The sequence below is a fragment of the Thermobia domestica genome, chromosome 11, assembly GCF_964235325.1.
Source record: "Thermobia domestica chromosome 11, izTheDome1.hap1.1, whole genome shotgun sequence".
Taxonomy (NCBI): Eukaryota; Metazoa; Arthropoda; class Insecta; order Zygentoma; family Lepismatidae; genus Thermobia; species Thermobia domestica.
This window is the reverse complement of record NC_137464.1, coordinates 58,159,927-58,185,180: the sequence shown is the minus strand read 5'-3', so window position 1 is coordinate 58,185,180 and position 25,254 is coordinate 58,159,927. Positions and strand designations below refer to the sequence as shown.

Genomic DNA, 25,254 nt, shown 5'->3' with positions numbered 1-25,254 from the left:
AGGTACGTGTTCTTGCCCTGTACTATTTTGTACTGTTGCAATTGACAGTAAAACACGTTTGAAACAACAATTTTTTGTCTCTTTTTCTCGTGCTATATCTTTATGATGGTATGTGTGTTCATCCATCTCAGTACATGTAATGTTTACATATGAACTAACATTCCATTCGCATATTTCAGAATTTTTTTTTTATTCGTTACCATTTTCAAGGAAAAGAATAGTTGCCATGAGTTTTGTAATGACCCTCGTATTATGTTTAAAATGTACGTACTATCTATTCCGGGCACAAATACATTATTATTTTATATATTTTTAATAAGTTATACTAGCCTAAAACAACAAATCGGAAAAAAAATTAGTCACAAATTCCCAATATTAGTCAAAATTAGTCCTTTCCATTTTCTCAAACAAATTCGGCATTGAGATAAAATTAAGTTGAAAAAAAAGTGATAACTTCAATCTCATGTTAAAATAGAATTATACAATTTACGGTAAAAAAAATTGATCTTCAGAATGAATTATTATGTAAAGTTAAAATATTTTAACTTGTGTCCCAAATTGCTTGTGCTGTACAATGCTTTTGGAAATTTTCCAAACTTATTAATTAAATCATGGTTTTGGAAAGCATTGCACATGAATCATCAAGTTTTTTGTTTCATATAGCGTTTCTACTTCTTTCTTAGTTTCTTTCTTTATCAAGTAATAATGTTTTTGATCACTTCTTCGCTATGATAGTAATTCGTTCGGGGAAGGACGCACAATTATAGGAACTTCAAAGCAAACCACAGGAACTCTTTCATCATCCACCAAAAGCCATTGAACCTTCAGACTCATCTGAAAATATAAGAAAATAATTTTCTTACTACATAATAATAATAATAATAATAATAATAATAATAATAATAATAATAATAATAATAATAATAATAATAATAATATTTTCAATATGTACACAGTAGCCTACTGGCATCTCTTTTCTGGAGTATTTTCTTTCCATTACAAATTTCTCTAGTATTTTTTTCATTTTTCTATATATGAAATCTTTTTTTTTCTTTCTTAATTTAAATTGAATTGGAGTCTCCAATAAGGATATTGTAGAAAGGTAATACGATTAATAGGAGACATCACCTGCTTATTTCTTTCACTTGGTTAAATTTTAATACTTGCTTTCTCAGCCAATCAGAACGCATAGAAAAACACGTTCGTGGTGTGTATCGGCACCTTACTTTCGATAATAATAATAATAATAATAATAATAATAATAATAATAATAATAATAATAATAATGCGAAGCTTTGTAAGCCTATACTTGGGCTAACGTAATCAATGCTGTAAACTTCATCAATATACGTAATTTACCAATATATATACGTAATATACGTAGACATTAAAAAGTTCGGCTATCAATAATCCAGTTCGTTTCGATTTCTTACATGGATTTTGAAGCGCATTTTAAAATTTTATTCGTTGGCCCCCCACTGTTTTCTGGACGCGACGTTTATGTTTTGATGACACTGTAGCGCTGAGAAACTATTTTATTTATTTAGTTTAAACTTCTCTAGAACTATTTCATTCAGTACAACTAAAACTTTAGTTTTTTTTTTTTTTTTTTTTTTTTTTTTACTTGGCAAACATTGGTATTCCATTTGCTTTTCATTTAACGTTTTAGTTTCTTCCTTTAAAGGATAGTAAAGGTACACATTATCCATTAAATACAGGGTGTCGCGGGAGAAAATCGCTTCCTTTTGGGAGGTGATGGAGAAAGTCATTCTAAACAAGAAAGTTCCTATGACCATACGTCTTATTCCCAACGATTTGAATGTTACAAATTGTTATCATTTTAAATTTTATGGCCTATGTTGTACAACAGAATTTATTTCTTATCTCGAGGTTAGTCTATAGAATCGGAACACACCACATTTAAATGATGATGAGTGATGAATAATTTGCCTTCCAAAGATCCATTGCCATACATTGCATAACGTTGGAAAGGACATTCCATCACCATACAAGTTCGTTAAATCTCACCTCTGTAGAACAACTACAGGATTAACAACAATAATTTCGTCCAGTATAAAGTTCAAATATAAAGTTTCAAAAATTGTTAAAACCTATTCATCTCACACAGTTGACAATAAAACACATGGTCATAGGCGTGTCGCCACGTTTGGCCTAATCCTCGTTTTACCTAACCAATTATCTGACACTTTTATCACAGATAAATGATAAGATTTGTGTCCGCCATTTTAGGCGAAAAAAGGATCCTCGTTTGGCCTAATCCTTGTTACGCCTAAACTGGCGGACAATAAGAAAAAATTGTGAAAATTCAACTAGAGGGAAATTATAAGAGAAAATTCCCTAGTATATGAAGAATTAGAAAATGCAAAATATATAGATTAATATTATATTAATTATTTTCGAGGAGTTAGGATCAGTGGTCATGTCACACCGCCTCTGGTTGTTCAGTAATGAGGATATACCGTCTCTGGTTTTTCAGTGATCAAGACAATATTTAAATATCCAGAATGTTGAGTCAAAATTATAATAAAACATACCGCCTCTGCTTATTTTCCGCTTCGAACACTGGTTAGGATTGCCAAAACTCCTTTATGTATTTACTATGACCATGTATATATACGACACGTTCTCTATCGATCCAAACGATTTATGGTATGGATTCCAAATCTTAAGAATAGATTTCATCTCAGCTTCATTGTTCTATTGAAGCCAGAATTAGTAAGAACTAGTACAACTTCCGGTTTCAATATTGATTCCTAAATATTAAAAATCGCAAGAGATAACGAGAAATCATATTTGATGAGAATTCAGCTTCCGATAAACAGGTTACATGTCTCACATTATCACTCTATTGCTGCCGGAAGTCATAAATATATTTCCGGTTTTAATATTGAATCTGCATAATTTGGAAATCTACAGTAATTTAACAATGTAAAAAGAAACTCACATATAAGAGATCAAGATATAAGTGTTTTTACAACTTTGTTTTCTGCACCGAACACAAGTAAACCTTAGTCCAGACGGCCACCCAACTGAATAAGGGGTTCAGACGGATAGTTAGTAGACAACGTTCATTTCACCGTATGGACTTAAGAAGTCGATAACCCACGAGGTTACCACTTGTTATTATAGGTCACTGCGGTTGTCTTACATTGGCAACAGAATGCCGTGACTGGACCATAAAAACGAATAGTATGGTGCGATGAGTCTCGATTTCAATCTCATCACGCCGATAGTGATCTATAAGTTGGTGGTGCCAACCCAACGAAATCATGTCAGGTTCGAACTGTACAAGATAAGGAAGACTCCATGTTGATTTAGAGTGGTTTTCTGTAAGCAATGTTTTGGACCTTTGGCACCTACTACTAGCCCGTATTGTATCGAAGTACGAAGATCTCCAGAGTCAACTATATTTATTTCTGTCATACGAGTGGAAATGGAGTGTACCAGCAGGACAATCACCCTCGTAACAGATCCCGGTTGGCTACCACCTGTTTGGAGGAACATTCACTTCTTCCTGTTGAAAGAACCACTGAGAACCCCGGATTTCAATATCATTGTACATCTCAGAGACTTATACTATGGACATTCCAGGTAGTATGTGAAACGAGTGGAAATTCAACTCAAAAGTTCTAATTTCAAAAGTAATAATAAGAATTGAAATATATTTTTCTTCTTTCTTCGTTAGTAACACATTGAGGTTTTTATATTGTGGAATTATCCAACGAGCAATTTGTCAGGGGAGCGATTTGTCACAAATAATTCATTTCGATCACAGTTGTCCATTGTTAAGTTATGAGCAAATTTAGGGATCTTCTGTCAGATCTAGATCGAAATATTTACAATTTTCATACATACGTTTCAAATTTCATTATAATTACAATAGAATCACAATAGGACCCCTTATAATGTATTAACAGTTTCAAGAAAACCATTGAAACTGGAATGAAATCCTCTGAAAAATCAGCAAAACCTACAATAAAATAACTTTTGCATCATAAGAAAAAAAACACAAACTATATTTCCTTTAACATACCGATTAGGCAGTACCATTTGACAATATCAGAATTTGGAAACAAACTGCAAACTAAAAGTTACTTTTGAACAGTACTCACCTTTAAACAAAATTAATAACAGATGTAACTTGTTTTTCTCTAAGCTCAAATATAGCCACTATACACTCTGTGAGGGCATTAATATTCTCAAAATGGAACGGAAAAGGTAACTGTACAATTGTAGAAACATTTTTCCGAAAGCAAATAGTCCTATTACAAATTAGTTATAGGACAACTAATTTGTATTTCTCACTAATTTGTATTTCTCAGTACTTCACATAGTAGGGAATATTTTTTTCGAAAAATTTCCCTCCAGTTTTATCGCCACGATTTTTTTTTTATAGTAAGCCATTTTAGGCAAAACGTAGATTAGGCCAAATGAGTATCATTATTTCGCCTAAAATGGCTGACATAAATCTAATCTTTTATCTGTCATAAAAGTGTCAGATAATTGGTTAGGCGAAACGAGGATTAGGCCAAACGATGCAAGATCGGTCATAGGAACTCTTTTCTTTTTTTTACTTACAAGTTCGAATAGTCTCCATTATCATATCTCATAAAGCCGCGATTTTCTCCCGGGGCATCCTGGATATACATCACATATAACTATTCAAAATACGGCATTTTCGAAAATCGCCCACACCTCAGTTCCGAAATTGCCGGATTATTGAATTTCAACTTGCAAAAGTAATACAGCATGTTAAAGGTACTAAGTGTGTTTTTTCTTTTTCTTTTTCTTCTTCTTTTTTGAATGTTACATTGTATTAAAAACAATATACTGTCTAGAAACTCATTTGGTACAATTATACTATGTTAAATAAAACAATGGCAAAAGATTCGTTGTCTCGAACACCTGTACTACTATTCTAACGGGTGAGGTATAATAGTTATGTACAGTATGTAGTCATATATATGATTGAGTTTCAATGGTTCAAATCTACTAGATAGATTTCAATGAACTGTTTCCAATGTTTTCAATGATTCTTGAGAATACTTTACAGCTATCTGTCTTTAAGTGCCCGAGATTTATCCTCTTAATGTTGCTTTGCACCGCAATATAATTATCACTTACAACTACTAGTGCTTTTAGTGGCTTATATTTATTTTTTTCTTTTGTTTAACGTCCCACGATTATGTTCTGAGGCTAAAGGGAAACGGTGATGATGAAACGAACAAAATGCTGTAGTAGAATAAACAAAATGGGAGAAGGAAACAGGAGAGCCACGATAAAAATCTAGACATAAAATATTTGTGTCAACCACATAAAATCTACTTGGCGTAAGCTAGGATCGGACCATTGACCCTACGCAATAGAGGTGAGAACTCTACCGTTGTGTCCAAGAACGCCCATCAGGGGGGGCAAGGTGGGACGCTCGCCCCCCCCCCCAAGAGAAAATCTTACATGGGAATATCGAAAGCCCAATAGAATTTTTACATTAGTTGTAGCAAAATTTGAAACTATATTTAAAACGTCGCTTATATTTGCCCCCCTTGGAAAGCACAACATGGACGCCCTTGGTTGTGTCGCCGCGGCTTCTGTTTATATTTGTGCATTTGTTCTTTATACCGGTATTTTATCTTCTTCAACTCACATTTTGGCACCATGGAGGTGACCAGTAAGTGTAATAGAATGTGAAAAATTAATTATTTTATACTCATTGTATTATTACTATGTATACTATATACTACTACTACTATTACTACTACTATTAATATTACTATTATTATTATTATTATTATTATTATTATTATTATTATTATTATTATTATTATTATTATTATTACTACTACTACTACTACTACTAATAATAATAATAATAATAATAATAATAAAGTGATGTAAATGAAACTGTGTGATAGCTAAAATTCATACGTACTGTAAAAAAAAAAGCTATACTTACTGCTGGATACTCTTCCAATATAGGGATACTTGCTTTGTAAGTTACTTTCTCTCCTTTTTTTACTGGACATTTCCCTAGGATAAGGCTTTTGCATGCATTTTGTTGAATTCCAATAAATGGCACCAACAAATTAGCAAATTTAGCTATTATTCTAGGAAATATTTGTTTAATTGATTTTTCTGAAATATAAGTAAAGATAAGCAAGTTAATGTTTAATTCTTAAGGAGTAGAAACAACAGAAACAATCATAATGATATAGTTGGAGCGAAGTGAGAGTAGGTCCATTCTTATCAAGTAAAGTAAAGAAAGAGATACCTATACACCTCCTGCTTTTTCCATATGAGACAAACTTGTTGGGACTACAAGGTGAGTGTAGGAAAATGCTAGCACACATAAAGTGGTCACATACCGGAGGTAATGCACTTATTACCAGGTTCGGTCGCCATTATTCCCTCAGATTAATCCCTTCCCGCTGGTCTGGTGGCTAGAATCTTGCTATTTCAAATGTGCTCTCGGAAAATATGTGAAACATACTTCGGTTCCACCCCCGCCACCCTCTTCCAAAGGAAACGTTCCGTTTGCTTTGGGGAAAGACGTGAATGACCCTGGCTGCGTTGCCAATTTGTCATTAACTCGTTTGATCTTGGCGAGTGAAGATCGTAAGCTAGTTAGAATGGCTAAACAAGACAGTGAACAGCAAAGCCCGTGAAATAATTCAATGTGCAGCCCTGGCCGCATACAACTATTGAAGGGTCTTAACAATTTATTCCTCCACTGTCGAAGGAGGTACCGGAAAACACACGTCGACAGTTGTGCCAACAAAGGCAGACTTGAGATAGAAAGACTCTAACCCATGCGCCGTTGATGCATATGATCATGGCTTCGATTCCTGATGGTAGAACACCCAAAAAATAATTTCATTATTATTGACGTTTAGTAATCCGTTTTCTTTTCTCTAAAGGGCATAATCCTGGAACGTTAAACTAAAAGAAATTCATTTTTTGTCTTTCAGGTTGACCCACGTACTCATTTTACAAAGACCATTGAAATTTGCAACCTTATAGCCCAGTGAAATAAGAGTAGAACGAAAATGAAAATGAAATGAAATCTTTGAGTTTTACGTCCCACGGTTATGCCGGTTAGGCTAAAGGAGACGGTGATGATGAGAGATGAGTGAAATGGTGGAATAAAGAAAGTGGGAGGAAACGTGAGAACCCCGAGAAAACCCACGAGCACGGTGTTTGACCACCACAAAGTTCACTTGGCGGGGGCTGGGATCTCAAGCACCAGAGGTGAACGCTCTACCACTGAGCCACCGCGCCCCCAAGAGTAGAACGAAGACGATTTCCCATCCCTATCAGGGATCTAATTCGGATTGCAGGGTTGGCAGGTATATGCCTTACCGACGACGCTACGGCAGCTTTTCTCTTGTAAATAGGTTGTGCATTCAACTCTTTCGCACTGTTCAATATATCCTGATCAAATAAGTAACACTTATGCCACTGGCAAAAAAAAAAAAAAAAGTCCACGCTTTGATACACTTCTAATTCCGCCTTTCATAAGTAGTTCGAGGAAAGGTTCCAATTGAAATATTTTAAACAGATTTACCCATGGAATCGCGAGAAAAGTTATTAAGGTCATTTCTTCTTGTGACTCCATGGACGAATATATCCGGAAATAGTTCCATTGCATTCAGCATTCAAAAATTGATACAGAAAGCACAATTAGAAATTTTTCCGATTGTAAGAACTTTTACTATTGGCATAAGTGGCATTTCTTTTAGTGAGCACTGATGAGAAAGATAGAGAATGGAGAAATTTTGAATCGCAACGGAAGAATAATCACCGGAAATCTTTTTTCTCCCATACAGTTTAATGGGGAAGTCGGCAAGGTAAACCACGTGAAACCGATGTCAAAAATTGAAAGGAATTTTCGAGACAAGAAATTCAAGAAATCCCATTTTTTTCTGTACACATAGATTTTTTTTTCTCAAGAGTGACCCCAATCATGAAGTGGTATCGCGTAATACGTTTCATGTGACCATAATCTGTCAAACGCAGTACAAGAATGAATCATAAGTCTTGCAACATTTTGCTACACAACATACCTGTATTTATTACAGTACAATGAAAGCTGATTAATATGCAATGTATAGTCCCCATGTTGGATGGTTTACAGGCACTTTCCTGTCACTTCCTCGACTCCACGTCGACACCACGTCTTGTTATTAGAGGCAAAGAAGTTAGTCACTACTATTTCCAACCCTTACTAGTTGATGAAACAGGTCATTTCTGGAAGTGTGCCATGTATAGAAAGAAGTGGTAATTTGAAGGGGCAAGATCAAGACTACATGCCGGTGTCGCTTCAGTTTGATGTCATCAAGTTCTTGCATGTTTCATTGCGGTTTTCGCGCCGAATGTGGTTTTGCATTATCCTGTTGCAGCAGGGCGCCCTTTCGGTTCATCCATGCAGAATATATTTCCGGTGTATGAATCATACTGCTCAGAATAAGAGTCAGTGTTTCCGTACCGTTGGATGGTACGACAGTTGAAGAAAGAACTCGGAGTGAATTACTCACTTGTAGTTCCACCACATTTTATACTCGTAATAGATATATTTGCCGACCGGTTCTAGAAATTGATCCTCGCTCAACCATTGTTTTTACATATTCGGACTTCGCAAAAACATACTTGCTAACGTATGTGACAATCCGTTTCAAGAGACATATATCACGCGGATTTTGCAGACGTTGATGGCACACATTCCTATGGCACACTAGGATCAATTTATATGACAAAAGGCAGCGGATCTTGATTGTTTCTCGAATTTGTGAATATAACACACTACAGTGGGCGGGAACATGCCGAGTTGATTTAATAATCGTCGAGTGCTAATGGATTAATTATCTCCAATGGCTTGTCGTATGACCTTAGAATTTGTTACTCTGGAGCGACTTTACCTTGGCTGATCTTCAACATTTTTACAACATGCACGAAATTTCTGGAATCAACGAGTTGCTGTACCGTGTTTCACTGCAGCTGCACCTTTCCCTTTTGCATGACAAAGGTTTTGGATTGCTGCCGCAGCGTTATGCCTGATTTCTAACCCAAAACTTACTTCGTACAGTAATAGTTTATGTATCAAATGTTGTTTACAGACATTGAGCATTCATCGTCACTGCCTTTAGAAACTGCCTAGGTGAATAGTCCGCTTCCCACACTATCCACTGGGCCAGTTTGTAATTGTACTTACGGTCGATCACGACGTATACACGCACCTGCTGTTTGTGTTATGCAAATATTGAAAGACTAATGGTTCATCCTTCTATCTAACATTGGTAAGTAATAGTTAAAATATTCAGTTCTTTATCTAGGATATTTTTCCTATTACAATATTGTTTCCAATCAGTGAACAGATCTTGGTTCATTACGACTTCCATTACGGATCGATATGAGAAAACTCGCGCTTCGCTCCATTTCGTGTCTTTGAAACATAGCTATTTATCAAGACTACGCTTCAGTAGCTCAAGTAAGACTGAATCACACATGGTAGATATATCTTGTAATAAATAATTATATTTTGAAACTATTGTACGCCTATCACTGCGATTAAATACAATTCACAATGATATGAGATTATGGGATATTTAATATAGAGTAAAGTGTGCTTCCATACACAATTCGAGACAAAGCAATGTGCAATAGCGATATTAGAAGTGGACGTAAATCTGAACATTTACTTGGTCTCAACACATGTAGGAGGAGGTAATGCAGTTAGCATCATAGGCACATTCTGGGAGGCCAACGTGCCTGGGCTCCCCAAAGTTTGCTAGGCCCCTTCATAAACTCTATATCTTTACTTGGATTTTTGCTTGGATAGCTGACAGTGAAACATACAATACATGAACGCCCCTAAAGAGATTATATAGAAATCGATCCCGCTGGTCACCATGTTTCTCTGGCCGCCTTCAAGCCCTCCACTTCCGTAGGTACCCACTTCACAGTAGCGGGAAGAACTCCTGATCCGCATTGATATGAAGGTGAAGTAGAAATAAATTTCGATCCTGGAGACCTAATTCAGGCTATCTGGTTTGTGGATAGACGCCTTACGCCACCGCTTTATTTTACTACCAATCAAGCATCCATTTTGGATGTATCTGGGAATTGATTCGGGCATCCTGATTGACTCTGTTTATGTATTCTTCATAGGCCATTCCATTTACGATTGGGGGTAGGGTGGATTGTCATTACTCTTGCAACTTCAATTTATTCTACTACTACTATCGTCTAACATTCATGTTCAGTCCCCATTTAAATGCTGACCAGGGGCTTCATTGGTTAGAACTTGCTAGAACAGGGTGGAAAATTTCAGGTAGCCATTGGCGACTAAAATTTTAGAACTGGCGACCAGTAGGAATAGTTTCTGCCTAAACTCATAGGGCTGCACAGTTTCTGTTTCGCACGAAAATAATTGTCACTGAGTGAGAGATAACACGAAATGTGAAGTCTTCACAACGGACATGGAATCTCTTTCTTTGTCAAATCAAAGGCCGTGGGGGGAGACCTCTCATAATTTGTACATGAGAGAGAATGGCGACCATCATTTTTGGATTGAGGAGTGTGTCTGACTTCGAAATTTTGCACCCTGTACTAGAACACACGCAGTCAGCTATTATATTGTGCTCTGTAGGAGCACATCAAAAATAAATCTACATATATTCGTCGAAGAAGACTCAATGAAGACATAGAATATGCTTCTAAGACATTTTTCAAAATGAATATCCACATACAAGGTTGCCATGAGCTCTGTATACACAGGATTGTCCCACATTTTATAATCTACGTGTTTTCTTATCTTGTAGAAGGTAGTACAGAAAGCACATTTGTCCTTTATTTGCTTACCAGCACTGGTAGTTCAAATTTTTAAACCATGCCAAAGAGGGTATTTTCACTATGCTTCATGCCTTCATGAAAGATCTGTAACATTACAATCTCTGATAGTGATGTGCCGACTGCGAATAAGCCTGGCTTCTGAACTTCTTTTTTAATTAGAAGTGAACCATGGTTCACTATGAAAGAACGATGTTAAATATCAATTCGTGAAAGAGCCGTATGAAGTTCATTGTTGGTTGGTTGGTTGGGTTTTAGTTGGGTACTCCTTTCAGCTTCTTGGTTGTATGAGACATAGACCGGTTTCAAGGCTCAATCCGAACCACTATACTGCATTTAACTTCAGAACTCTCTCACTGGGAATTGGACTATTGATCCCGTGCGCCAAAAGCATCACAATTACTCAAATTGGTTAAGTAATTAAATACAGTGAAACCTGTCTATGTTGGCCACCATCGGTTCATTTAAAAGTGGCCAACTTAGACAGGTGGCCAACTTACAGAAAATAAGTGTGATTGTTGTATTTTTAGAATAGCATTTTTAGTTACACTTGATTGTAAAATTTTAATAAGCAATGGTACTACTACAGTATGTTTAATATTTGTACTAGTCTGGTACACTGAATTATTTGTATTAAAATGGGAACATGCAGGTTCAAAACGAACCAGGCCAAGATAAGCAGGTGGCCAACTTAGAGAGGTGGTCAAGTTCACAAGTTTTACTGTATACTGATATACAGGGTGTCCGGAATGGGACTGACGGTTTTTAAAAGTGTATAGTTTTAATATAGTCAGAGTTACAGAAGAAAAAAACATGCATTTTAAAGGAGAACTCACATAGTTTATTTAGTCTTACTTACAAGTCATTCTAACTCTGTGTAACTCCACGTGAGCTCCATTTGTAACTCTTACCATATTTAGCCTGAACTCAATCTCTCTCCGCGTATTCTGTAACATCTGAGGTGTTACTGAAGCAATCGCATTGCTAATACGTTCTTCAGCTCATCAAGGTTATGCACCTTTTCACCAGAATACACAAGTTCTTTCGCATACCCCCACAGGAAGAAGTCCAGGGGGTAACATCAGAAGAGCGTGGAGGCACACGCATTGCGCCTTTTCGACTGCCGACACCTTTTCTGTTTATTGGCGATACTAGCGCCGTCACCGGTAGTTGTTCAAGTATGAAAATTTGCTGAACAAAACTGTTTGAGTTTTCCTTCAATATGATTTTTTTTTCTTTTATATCTCTGACCATATTAAAACTATACACTTTTAAAAACCGTCAGTCCCATTCCGGACACCCTGTACTTTAAAATACCAAAATAACTTATCTATTGCATGTAAGTTTAAAAACCTGCTTACATTTTATTTACTTACTTTTGTTTAACAATGTGCATCCTACATTTGGAATGGTGTACGGTGATGAGATTGGGAATTGTATCGTCTCTTTTAAAAAGAAATTCAAACGGTTATTCGAAATAATATAGGATTAGGTTGAAACTGGAAAGGAACACGCATTCTCCTACGCGTGTAAATATTGGGTAAAGTAACATCATATATGATGAAATACAACAACTAAGTAATTTTATGCCATTACATAATCCTAGCCCAGTGATGTTTACAAACGCTAACCATTAAATGGCATATTGGTGAAATTTAAGAAGTTTTTAAACATGCTTTATTCAATTTTAATCAATTTGAGAGTTATTTTATTAAAAATGCTTGTAAAATAATAAAAAAATAGGTTATGTTGTGGGTGGTTTAAATGAAGAGAGAACACGGGTAGATCTACTTTTTTTAAAAAAATGATTATTCCGTACTTGCAATGAAAGAAAAGTCCAGAGTAACTTCCGATCCTTGCATGATTTCACAAGGTGGCACAGCGCAGTTCACAACATTGAGCTCTATTGGTGGTGTAGTATTATCTGCAAAGAGAAAACAATTACTATACACTGCATTGAAATATTGTCATGAAAGACCTATTATGCAACTTATAATATGGCAATTTCCCAACAATTGTTTCGCTAATTTTCCTACTTTCAACATCACTGAGCACGCTAGAACGTGTAATATATTTCTGATGTGATTTTATGAGTCGTAGGATTATTAACTTCCGAACTATGGTGGTTAAGGATATTATATCTAATGGAACAACTATGTCCTTTAATCTGTCGAAATTTTTTCGTGGTAGACCTATTATGAAACCTATAATATGTCAATTTTCCAACAATTGTTTCGCTAATTTTCCTACTGTCACTATCAGTGAGCACAATAAAATCTCTACAGTATTTTATACGTGATTTTATGAGTCATAAGACTAAAGTATGACTATGATATGACTAAGGATATTAGATCTTATAGAACAATTAAATTCTTCAATTTATCGACAAATATGAGAGTAAAAACGATAAGAGATAGGAAGAAATGATTGATATTGATTTAACGTCCAAACCAAGCAGATTCCATCTCAGTCCTTTACCACTTCCAATTTCAATATTGGATCCCTTTACAGCCAAAACTGTAAGAGATAACAGGGTATATAAGGATTCAAAATCCAAACAATATATTTCATCTACGTCCTTATTGATCACTACCTTAATTTATTTTCTACCGTTTCTGGCTTCAGAATTTGATTCATTTACGGCAAAAGACGATAAGAGAGCAATAAATAGATACTGGATATAGATTTAACGTTCCAAAATTGGATTCCATCTCAACTATTTATCACTTTCGATTTAAATATTGAATCTCCTTACAGTTAGTGTATAAATGGTAAGAGAAAATGAGAATTATATACCTATGTATACGGATTTTGAGTTTCAAAGATAGATTCCATCTGTATCCTTTTATTGAAAGCAAAAGAGGTTTAGTGTTGAATATATATACAGTAAAAACAGAAAGCAATAGTGAAGAACAGTCTCTAATAATGTTTCATATCCAAACTTACATCCCTATTGAAACAAGCATTAGTAGGAATTACCATTTCAGGATTTAATATCTAATCTGTATAGAGGACAGTAGTCCAGTAGTTACCACCCGTGTGGAGCATTTTTTGGATATTGCAGTCTTTAATTCAACTATCTTCTCCACTGTAAATGTTTCATGTTTTTGTCCTTCCAGTTGAATACCGCGATGTTCATTTTTTTATTAGCCTTTTTCTTCTTGACAAAGGAATTCATTACTTCACTTCTTCAAGCAGCGAACCGTCATCGTCGGGAATTAGGTGAGACTGAGAGGGTAGGTTCATTCAACATTCAATTATTACCTGCTCGTTTGCAGGTTCTTTGCCTGCCCTCTGAGTTGTGAGTATCGCTGAAGACTAGTAGGTGATTGGTGGGAATTTTGTATCAAGATGATTAATGGACGTCTTCATCTGCCCCAACTGGACGTGTGCCATCGTAGCCTGTTTGTGGGTGAATCCAGTGTTTCATCTAATTTTTTTTGTATAAAAAGAATAGATACAAAAAATAAAGAAATAGATTATTTTTTTAATCCTCACAATTTTCTTCGTTCTTATTTGGTTTTGGTTGGTCAGAGATGTTTGTTTCTTCTGTTGATTCCGGTTTTAACTCGTTTCTCCTTTCTTTTACCGGGGCAGTGCTTTTATCAATGGGCATGGTGGTTCGGTGCACTTCATATTCTTCCTATCCATGTCGGTCCCAAGCTGATCCTATGGTGAAGGTGTGCCTACAGGATTACAAAGAGAATCTTAACTCTCTCACAACACCTTGTAATGTTGCGGCGACAACATTGTTTTCAATTTATTATGTTAACTTTTTTTTTAATGGTTAAACATCTAATTTTTCAGGGGCGAATTCCACTCGTGAAAAGATCCGAACAAAAGTAGGATGCTTCCATACAAAATATATAGTGAAAAATATAAAAGTTACAGCTTTAGTGGTTTGTTGTTTTGTAATTAAAAGAAAAAAGATATAAAATCAAATCAGTTAGTCTAACCGTCCGAACGGTTCCAGGATTTGTTCCCTTTTACGATCAATAAAGTAATGAATTACATAACGGTAATATAAAACTGATAATTGAGATACTGTTGGTGGAAATGAAAGCAGTCAGGGAAGTAAGTTGTTTAAATTTAAATCAGATTGCATTGGAATACTCTAATTGACAATAGAACCTGACTGTCCACTGAATGTCCCCGCGGAGTGGTTTCATATGGGGACATGATAAGTGCAACCGATAGTAAATCAATGCTAGCGGCCCTTTGAATCAAAAGTAAGAAATCAAGTGAGCTACTTCCAATGCAGTCACTGATTCTTACTTTCAATCTACTAACTCTTCCGCAATTCGTAAAGACTTGTTGTTAGCGACTCAAAGTAAGTATGCGATGGATACTGTCTGTGCTGTCTTGTGGCCAGTAGAGCAAGGGTGCGGAGTCATATGCAACGACCCATTTATACTGTGTTCGATGTAAGGGTGATCATTCTGCTTGATCCAGGAACTGTTTAGCCTTTCAGCTGGAGAAACCATACCAGAGGTCATAACTGTGGAGAAACTTCCCGTCGCCAATGCTAAGCTCGAGTAAAAGAATGCATTCCAACCATGTTTCCTGCTTTGTTGCAGCTATTTCTCGAAAATCTGTGATAACTAAAACATCTAACTTTTCTATCCAAATTGAGTTCTCTACAACTTAAAAGTACTGATCTCCCCCACAAAAAAAAAAAAAAAAACACAGTGGCGCTTTATAGTATATATGTCCAGTTATACGAACCAGATTCAAAAATTATTGCATCAAGGATCATTCCACGCTTAAGTAAAGAAAAATAGTTGGACCAAGTGCGTTCATCGTTGAACCTTGTTCGTTTAGTTGATAAACACAATTTATACTTAAACGGCCAATGTAGTGTTACGGGATATGAGCAGCGAGAGGACCACAGAGATACCAAAAATCACGGCGCAATCCACCATGTTCTGACACCACCTAACTGTCAGGATAGAAATGAGAGGCACCTAAGAGATGCGGGATAACAATACCAAATTTATAACAATAAAGCACACACTAAATGGAGGCGACTCCACCACTAGTCTTAGGCGACTAGAACCATGAGCAAAATTAGACAAGATAATGAATATAAATTTAGTGTTAAAATAATTTGAAAATAACCAATGCATTTTTCATTGAGAATTGGTAGCGATAAGGGCGTTAAGGAATAGATGGCAGAGCAAAGGAATAGCAACTAATTTTGAACAGTCTCACCCTAATTCAAAGTAGTTCCAATCTTCTGCCTCTTACTCATAGGTGATGTTTAGGCGCTGTCCTCGAAGTTCCAGTGACTTGCAGGTTGGGTTGTTCTGATTAAGTCCATGATGAAAACTTGTCCGACAATCAACCATGGCATTGAATGCCGGACCCCAAAGGCAGGGAGACTCCGATGTGTCTCGCGTCGTGATTGAGATCCAAAGACCAAGCTGGTGCTCTCTCAATTGCTTTTGACCTGACTGTCCCTCTGATGTCAGAATGAGATGATGGTGACACCACAGAGTTTCCTGAGCGTGGTCGATTACCCAAAACTAACATTGACCAAGTCCATGTTTTTACATGTCGTCGACTCAACACAAAGTTCTCAAACTTGCTTCTGAGACTGCTAACGTTGACAGGTAAATGAACCAAAAGGAGACTCACCTGAGTCAAAGTACTTACTTCTGTATTTATTACTTTCTTGTTGTAACATCGTGTCGTGGGTAAACGAACGAAACGGGCAATGTCTTGTAGTAGCGTGACTATGAGGGGCCAATGAGGTCGAACCAATTGAGAGAAGCAATTGATCTAACAAAGCAAATTAAAAGCGTCGCGTGTGAGACTGTTTGGTAGGCAAAAGGTAATAGGAAATTGCTACCAGTGTTTATTACAAATTACAAGTACAAAGACTTCCTCAATAACAGCAAAGCAATAGTTAATTAATCTTTCAATGTAAAGTCAGATGGCGACATTGGTGACACAACAGAATATTGGTGTTAATAACATCAGGCAGTGAACTCTTGAAGGCTGCTTGGCTTCCATGAATGACTGGTTGAATTTCCACATGAAATAAAGATGTCCTAGCTTGTCCTTACTTCATATCCCGTAACAGTGATCTCAACTTAGGAACTTATTGACGTGGCGAAGAGAGGATTAACAATATTCAACGAATGCTATACAACATAAAAATGGCGTGACAGCGACCCTGACAACTTTCCACCTCGTAACTCTACATTTCGAACTCTCAAAGTAATGACAATTACAGAAGTTCACTCGACGTTACTATATGCACTTCGTGACACTAGATGTGCAATGAAATAAACTATGGAATATATACGGCATTAGATCAAATGTAGATCGTTCACTTCCGCTTGCTTCTGATGTATATATAGTTCTGATATATATATATTAAATAACCAAAATAATAACTCGTATAGTCAAACTACTTTCCTCCTCTTAGAAATATCTTACAGTATATAAACAAAATAGTATATTTAAACCCTACTTACAGCAGTTAGAAAATGTCGTTCCAGAACCGCCATGAAAAAGGCCAAGTAAGAGAAACATAACAAAATAGCGCGAGTCCATCTTATTTCCCAGGAAACGTTTTCTTCCAGTTCGATACTATACCAGTGATGAATTGTTTCCTTGAGTTTTATTATGTTCATTGAAAACGCACACCGCAAATTCATGTTGCACTTGACAGGTATTCTTAGGTAGAGTTGGAGAAGTTAGTAAATGAGAATATGACTTATTTTAACTATTTTTTTATTGTATCTTTATGGTTCAGCCTCTACGAATACATAATTGTACCAGACTCTGAGTTTACATGAACAAAGAAAAGGATGAGGTAAGAGTCATGTAATGTACGGTGATTTTAATGGCAATTTTTAGTGACAATTTGAAGTCCACATTTCATTGCGGTGTAAATCCGTTATAAACACTTCGAGATTCAGAAGCTCACGTCAAAATCGTCATGCATTAATACTGTGACACTACCAAGAGCGTTCTAAACATATAAACAATTACATGTTGTTAAAGAAAAGAACTGAGTGCAATACAATGTGTTGGTGAATTGGAGTTATCACACACACACACACACACAGGGGCGGATCCAGGATATGATCAAGGGAGGGGCTGAACCATATTTTGCCGTTTTATCCAGTGTAAAGCAGAATTGAAGCCCATTTTATCCAGTGTATATCTGAGCGTCAAGGGGGGATATATATATATATATATATATATATATATATATATTCTGACGCATATTTCATACCTTGAAATTCTCACATTTATGCTCAATTCAGAAACTTAAGTTTTTCCATAGTATTTCGCCTTGTGAATATACAATTATTTTTTATATTCTTCTCTATATTTTGCAGACTATTGTATAGTTTCTTCCCGAGTTTGGTTAATATTATTTATGTATACATGTAAACAAAGCATATAGAAAAAATTGAAATGAAATCGTTGAGTTTTACGTCCCACGTTTATGCCGTGTGGGTTAAAGGACACGGTGATGAAGAGAATGAATGAAATGGCGGAAGAAGAAAGCGGGAGGAAACGGGTGAACCCCGTGAAAACCCCGTGTTTGTCCACTACAAGATCCAATTGGAGCGAGCTAGGATCGAACTAGGGACCCCAAGCATCAGAGGTGAACGCTCTACCACTCAGCCACCGCGACGCCATGGCATTATAAAGTAACAGTTTACAATGTTATATGGTTTCACTCTCTGCTCTGTTATTCAATAGCAGCGTTTGAAAACAGTGGCGTCATTTGAGACTTCACTTGAGGGAGACAAGATCACCACCGACATAGACTTTCACGTTTTGTACTACTATATTAGTAGACAATCTATTAAAGTATATGTAATCCGCAAACTCTTGAGGGGGAATTGCCTCCTCCTGCCCTCCCTAAATGACTTCCCTGTTTGAAAATGCTCCTCTAAAATATATCAGGAGCAAAAGGGTTGAATTCCAGCAATCCTTAGTGGTATCGTTTCCCAACCACCATGTCAGACACAATAGTGGATGTATATTTAATACTGTGACACTACCAAGAGCGTTCTAAATATTTAAACAATTACATGTTGTCAAAGAAAGGAAATGACTACAATAGAATATGTTGGTGAATTGGAGCTATCATACATATATGGACTATCATACATATATGGACACTGGAAATTCACATTTATGCTCACTTCAGAAACTTAAGATTTTCCATAGTATTTCACCTTGTGAATGTACAATTATTTTTTATATTCTTCTCTATATATTGCAGACTATTGTATAGTTTCTTCCCGAGTTTGGTTAACATTTTTTTAGTCAGTAGTAAAACTAGAATTTTTTAAAATAAATTATATTTTATTCAGAAAACCTATAAGCTTAAATTTTATATAATATATTTAATTTTTTTATTTATGCAGTTAATAATAATTAAAAATCAACTTTGAGAGCGTAGCAAAGTGTAGCGTAGTCGCTTACGCTATTGTCTTTGGTGGGAGCGGTCCCCGGTTTGATTCCCACTGAAGACGCTCGGCCGAAAAGTGTTAAAAGCTTTTTCAGTTCAGTCATCCTGAGTAAGGTTTTCCTGGGGTTTCCTCATTCACACCAGGCAAATTCCTCATTCACCTAACATACAGGTCCCAGGGTGATTTCTTCCTTCTGCAATACTTTCTTCCTTCCCTTTCCTCAGATAGTGTGATCACCGAGAGAGGTCATCCCTCAAACGTGATGGGCTATCCTAATATAATCCCTAATCCTAAGACTAATCCAGTGGCGGATCCAGGGGGCGATCGGGGCAAGAACAGAAAACTTTCCTATTTTATATATATAAATAAAACCCGTCCCAGAGTTTGAAGCTCTTAAAAGTAGCTCTAAGTAGCAGTACGACAACCCACCGCGCCTCCCAGAAGTCGATCCTGGATCCACCCCTGGCCTGATCCAACTTTTTTAGAGAGACTGTAACAGCCAACATCTGCAACGGCACAATCATTTTTTTCCTAAGCTAAGCTAAGTGTGTCCTGATATCGTGGGCATGTTTAGAAATGTGTTATCAGTCAACAAAGTTTGGGAAGTACTGCTTGGTGGGGCCATATTTTGTTTAATGGTTACAATAGTAACTGCAAGAATAGCGTTAACTAAACGGAATTGATTGTATAAAAAACAGAAGTCCTTATGAATAGTAAAGATATTTTGGCCAAATATTTAGTGCTAAATTCAGTAGAGCAAATCTAAATAAAAGAAAAAAGTTATCTTTACAATTTAACTTGATTAACATGCACCCTTTTTTGGAATTCGAGAAGCGAACCATTTTTTTCCTCGAATATGTTGTTGAAATTACAGAATGGATAATAAACTTATGTAATACTCAGAATAAATCCAAGATTCACACTATCTATAGGCTTAAAACTACCAAAAGAGGGTGCAATCCCAGTTTACGGAAACATAAATTTGTAATGTTTACAGAAGAATTATCATTAGATAAATTAAATCCTATTAATTTATTTCTAGAGAAATCATAAATGTTCCAACTGACTAGTTAGAAATTTATTTATTTAGTTACTCATCTTTGTGGGCACTTCCGATATCTATCTAGGAATACCTCATTCAAGATGGCTGGTTTTCGACCGAGTGTCCACACCGGGAGTTCATCCCGGGATCACTTGCATCAACGATAGTTAAGCGGAGGCAATGATTAGTTAAAAAAACTAAAGGAATACCAAGAACAGATTTTTAGAAAGTGGTCAAGGCAATATGTAACCAATCAATTTCAAGTTGATAAAGTTTAGTGGCTAGCGTGTGCTCCGTTGGAACGTATGGTCTCGGTTTCATTCCCGGAAGGATAGTAGCAAAAAGTTATTTTCCCAATAATTCAATATCATTAATCATTCATCCCCTTTGGCCTTAAGGGAATCGTGGAACGTCAATATAAGAAAAAAAATATGAAGTGGAGAGAGAATTAGTTGCTATAATCTTGTAATACGAAAACAAAAGTATATATAGTATATAGTATATATATCTGTCGGTCCACGAGCCAAAGTATTACCACTATTTTATATAATTGAAGTGGCATCATCATTGTAAAAACAAAATTATAATATTTATTTGATTTTAGAACATTTTAGACACTTCTGAAGTTGTATAGTTCTTCCTTACAAAATTAAGATATCAACAAGAATTCTTTGGTTTAAAACAAATTCACAGTTGGAAGCAGATATATTAAAAGTTACCTTTCTTGGTAATTTTTCTATATTTATCTCCTAATTTTGATTAGAGTTACAATGTTTCCTTTTAAAACAAATTATGGGATTCATTAAACCTATGTAGAACATTAGATGGGTATGGCATAACAAGCAGACGGCAACGAGTGAAGATAGTGTTTAGAAAGAGAAAAAGTAAAACAAGACAATATACAAATTTCCAGGAGATTTTATTTATTACTTTTTTTTATGAGGTTTTAAAACAGTGTCACACAAACCAAACTATTTCAACAAGGGAATTTAAGGTTAAGTCTCATCACATTTATGTTACAAAATAAATTAAGCATCTACTACAACAGCTGGTTCTTGGAAACAGACGATACGGGTGTCATCAGGGGCCAACAAAGTCCACTGGACGGTCAATTCGAGCTGGAAAGAAATAAGAAAAAAATATTACAGTACTTATTCAACATTAAAAAAATAACCCTAATTAAGAGTTGTGATTTCTCTATTGTATCTATGGAATTTCGAAAAAGCAATCTTGTAGTTTTTTTTTTTTTTTTTGGTAAGGTGTTGATATACACCTGGGCATGATTTTAATAAAGTTACTAAGTATATGATACTGAAATTAAACCAACTTATCTTTGCAAATTATTTGGATGTTTTCCTCACTCTCGACTGATTCAACTTATATATGATTCAGACTCATTTGCAACTTTTTTTTTTAAGTACATTATTATGTACTATCTGCCAAACAAGAAAATGTACACCTGTTAGCGATGCTTTCATCCCTGCACCGACTGTTGTGAAGAATATGACAATTAAATCATTCAAACCTATAGTTTGGTGGGGAGAGTCAATGAAAGCCTGAAGCACACACTTAATCTTAGAATGTACAACGTCCTTCCGGGAGGACGTGACGTCCCAAAAGTCCTACCATGTTTATCTATAAATTAGAGTACTTTGTATATTTCCAGCAGGACGGAAAGTGATCCTTGTAGAATGAACATGAACTCCAGTCTCCAGTTTTAGAGCAAAAAAGAATCATGTTGATACGATTGTTAGTTTAGTAATAGTGGTATGTTTTGTAAAGGTAATCGTGTATACGTTTACGCTCCCTATTTTGATCCACTAAACACCAATAATGTGTAAAGTAGAGCGAATTTCTGTAATAATTGGGAAGCACTAAACCTATTCTCATACCGTTTATTGTATATTTTACAATGAGTACTGCTGGAAGGATTCCGTCCTTCCGGAAGGACAAACTCACGTTGTTTCCAATGAGGAGGTGAGTCCTGCCGGCAGGACGGCGGCTCGTGTACAGACGTTTTTCCGGAAGACCCTTCCGGCTGGACAGAGTCTTGTACGTTCTATCATTAAGGGGAATAGAAGTTATAAGTCGAGTAATGCATAGTCGAGATAAGTGAAGACAATATAAAAGGAATGCGGAAAAGTCTACGAAACAAAGAACACCGTAGAAGATTAGAAATAGTGTCATAGATTAAAATTTCCTGTAAAGACATCAATTACAGATCCTTCAGGGCGAAGATAGCAGGGTCTAATGAATGAGACAAGGCTACTAAAAGGAAAAAGAACAGTTCGAATCCCTAGAAGGACTTTCTTATTCATTACTTTTGTGGTGCTTGGTAGGCATGCCGAACGTTATACGCTGAAGTATGATAGACATACTATTATTGTTGACAATCGAATTGTGATTATAAAAATTAAGGTTGTATGAATATGAATACGGTAATATGTAATTTAGTATAATATCTTGTTGTGTGATCGCTCAGAACATTTGGAATATATTACTCCAAATGTTGGCCTGATTATATTTTTCATGACTGATAAAAAGTGCATTGATCTTGACATAGTTACGTGTGCGGGCTTGGTGAGTATAGACCAGCGTTTCCCAACCTTTTTCAACTTGCGGCACACTACAGGTGTAACTTGAATTCTCGCGGCACACCCATATATATATATATATAATTACCGTGGTATTTTAATGTGATTACTAATTTCCTTCTTACAGAGAAGAAAGCTAGATCACTGATTTTCCCCCGTGCTAAATCATTATACTTATTTTTCATTCTAATTTTAAAATAGAAAACAATAGCAATGAAATATAGAACTCGGGTTTTTAAAAATCCACTTTCTCTTTCGAAAACTGTATCTAACCTCTAACTAAAAGGGAAGATCACTAAATAACGAACAAATAAACAAATCTCCTATACTTTTAAAACACAAATGTAGGTAATTTGTATGCATGCTTGCTTTGTTGAATTTATTGAATGATATGTTAAAATTTCAAGTTACGAAATAGTCTGCAACAATAAAGAAGTAATAATGGTCATGACAATGATAAATACGTTTTTCAACATTAAAAATGTACAGAAAAGTAACACAGTATGAAATTTAAAATTGTAGATTTATAGTAGAGGTTCATAGTAATGTGAAATATAAATATACATTTTCCCCTGTCTTGCAATTTGGTTCGTATAGAATTAATAATTTGTTTCGATTTTTTCGCGGCACACCAGCGGCCCATTCGCGGCACACCAGTGTGCCGCGGCACACCGGTTGGGAAACGCTGGTATAGACTGATGTTGCGAAGCTGCGTCGTGAATTCATCACGAAACAAAGAGCGAACATCAAGTTTTGTGTTCATCTAGGTAAGACTTCTACAGAAACTTATCAAGTTTTCAAAAATATATGGAGCCACTTGTTTCTCCGGTGCGCGTGTATTTGCATGGCACAGGCATTTCAGAGAGGGACATGAGTTAAAGGACTGAAAGAACATACGCATTAGTGAAGAAAGTGAGGACACTAATCATGGAATACCGAAATGCTACACTACGAATCCTTGCTGAGGAATTGGACGTGGATAAAGAAACTATGCAGCAAATAATATCCCACAATCTCAACAAGATAAAGTCTGTGTCCGTTTCGTGTCCCATTCTTTAATAAATGACCAACAAAGATCACAGCAAAACTGACTGCTACCGTCAATAAGGACTTTAACGTCCTCCTGAATACCGTTACCCGGGATAAGACATGGGTTTTTCAATGTGACCCGTCGACAAAAAGTCAGAGTGGAGAGTGGAAATCTTCTAACTATCCACAAGTCAAAAAACTGAGCCATCAAAATTCAAAATCAAGCTTTCGCTAATTTTTTAATGGTAGTAAGAGCATTATGCATAAGGAATTTGTGAATACAGGACAGACAATTAAGGCCTTATTTTTCCTGGAAGTATTGAAGCAGTTACTGCAACCTATTACACATGCGAAGCCTAAGTATCGGAGTGATGTACAGTGGCGACTGCTCAATACAATGCTCCAAGTCTCAAGATTGTGATTATGCAAGACTTTTATTCTCAAGAGGGAATCTGTGTGTATCCCTTCCTCCGTATTCACCAGATCTGGGCCCGTGAGATTATTTTCTATTTCGTAAACTGAAGTGTGCACGCATACTTCGATGACGTAGCGACCATCAAGAGGGCTATGACAAGGATTTTCATCAGCATTCCACGGAAGAACTTCCAACCAACCAGGCCAGGGCGCAACAATATATACAGGAGGGTCATAATTAGAATAATCAAAGGTAACAAACTTTCTATGTTCACTCTCTTTTTCTTCTACAGCTACAATCTAGATTTCAAATTGCCGCATTGTGTTGTTTAAAGTGAATTCAAATTACCAGCAGACACGAGGTAAATACACAGTACATAGATTACTATTCTTTGCTTGCTGATTGGCTAGGATAGAGATTTCCAGTTTTCCTATATACTTTTAACCAATACCCATAATATAACGTCTATGAGGGTTACTTTAGCAAAAATAAGAAATTATGTAGGCCTGAATGTCACGCGTCTAAAACGTTACCGCCTTTATAATGTGTTCGGCTGATAGAAATGATGCATGTATTTTAAATGTTTCGTGTATTTCAAGTTATTAAACTCCGGAACTCGTTCTTACTAACTGGTTGCGTAATGCACATATATAAGACGTCATATATTTAAAACTTGCATTGTTACACCACCTCCACATGACGCATCGTTCTAATTTAAAATTCCAGATCAATTTCTCTTCTTATGAAAGCTACTTAAAAAAAGAAAGACAGTTATACTTTCAATTTAAAACGAAGAAATGCGCTAGTTTGTAACAGTGATCTTTTACCCGGTCTCATTGAAGTGACAACACAGTAAAGACGTCTAAA

General features: G+C 36.0%; 2 protein-coding genes across 3 annotated transcripts in view; both read right to left on the bottom strand.

Annotated features, from left to right (window-relative positions):
- Positions 1–567: 567 nt before the first annotated feature.
- Positions 568–16,549, bottom strand: LOC145665137 (NPC intracellular cholesterol transporter 2-like). The gene is made up of 4 exons (XM_081732416.1): positions 16,501–16,549; positions 12,683–12,787; positions 5,975–6,153; positions 568–834 (listed from the first exon to the last, which is right to left on the bottom strand). Exons 1-4 carry the CDS (start codon positions 16,547–16,549, stop codon positions 727–729), a joined length of 441 nt encoding a protein of 146 aa, XP_081588542.1. The 3' UTR covers positions 568–726.
- A 4,700-nt stretch (positions 16,550–21,249) lies between these two features.
- The window catches only part of LOC145664087 (ecdysteroid-regulated 16 kDa protein-like), a 72,049-nt gene continuing 68,044 nt past the window's right edge, over positions 21,250–25,254 (bottom strand). For both annotated transcript variants that reach the window (XM_081730435.1, XM_081730434.1), the window contains one exon: positions 21,250–21,467. In XM_081730435.1, the coding sequence (XP_081586561.1) occupies positions 21,378–21,467 (90 nt within the window). In that variant the 3' untranslated portion in view covers positions 21,250–21,377. The remainder of the gene's footprint in view (positions 21,468–25,254) is intronic.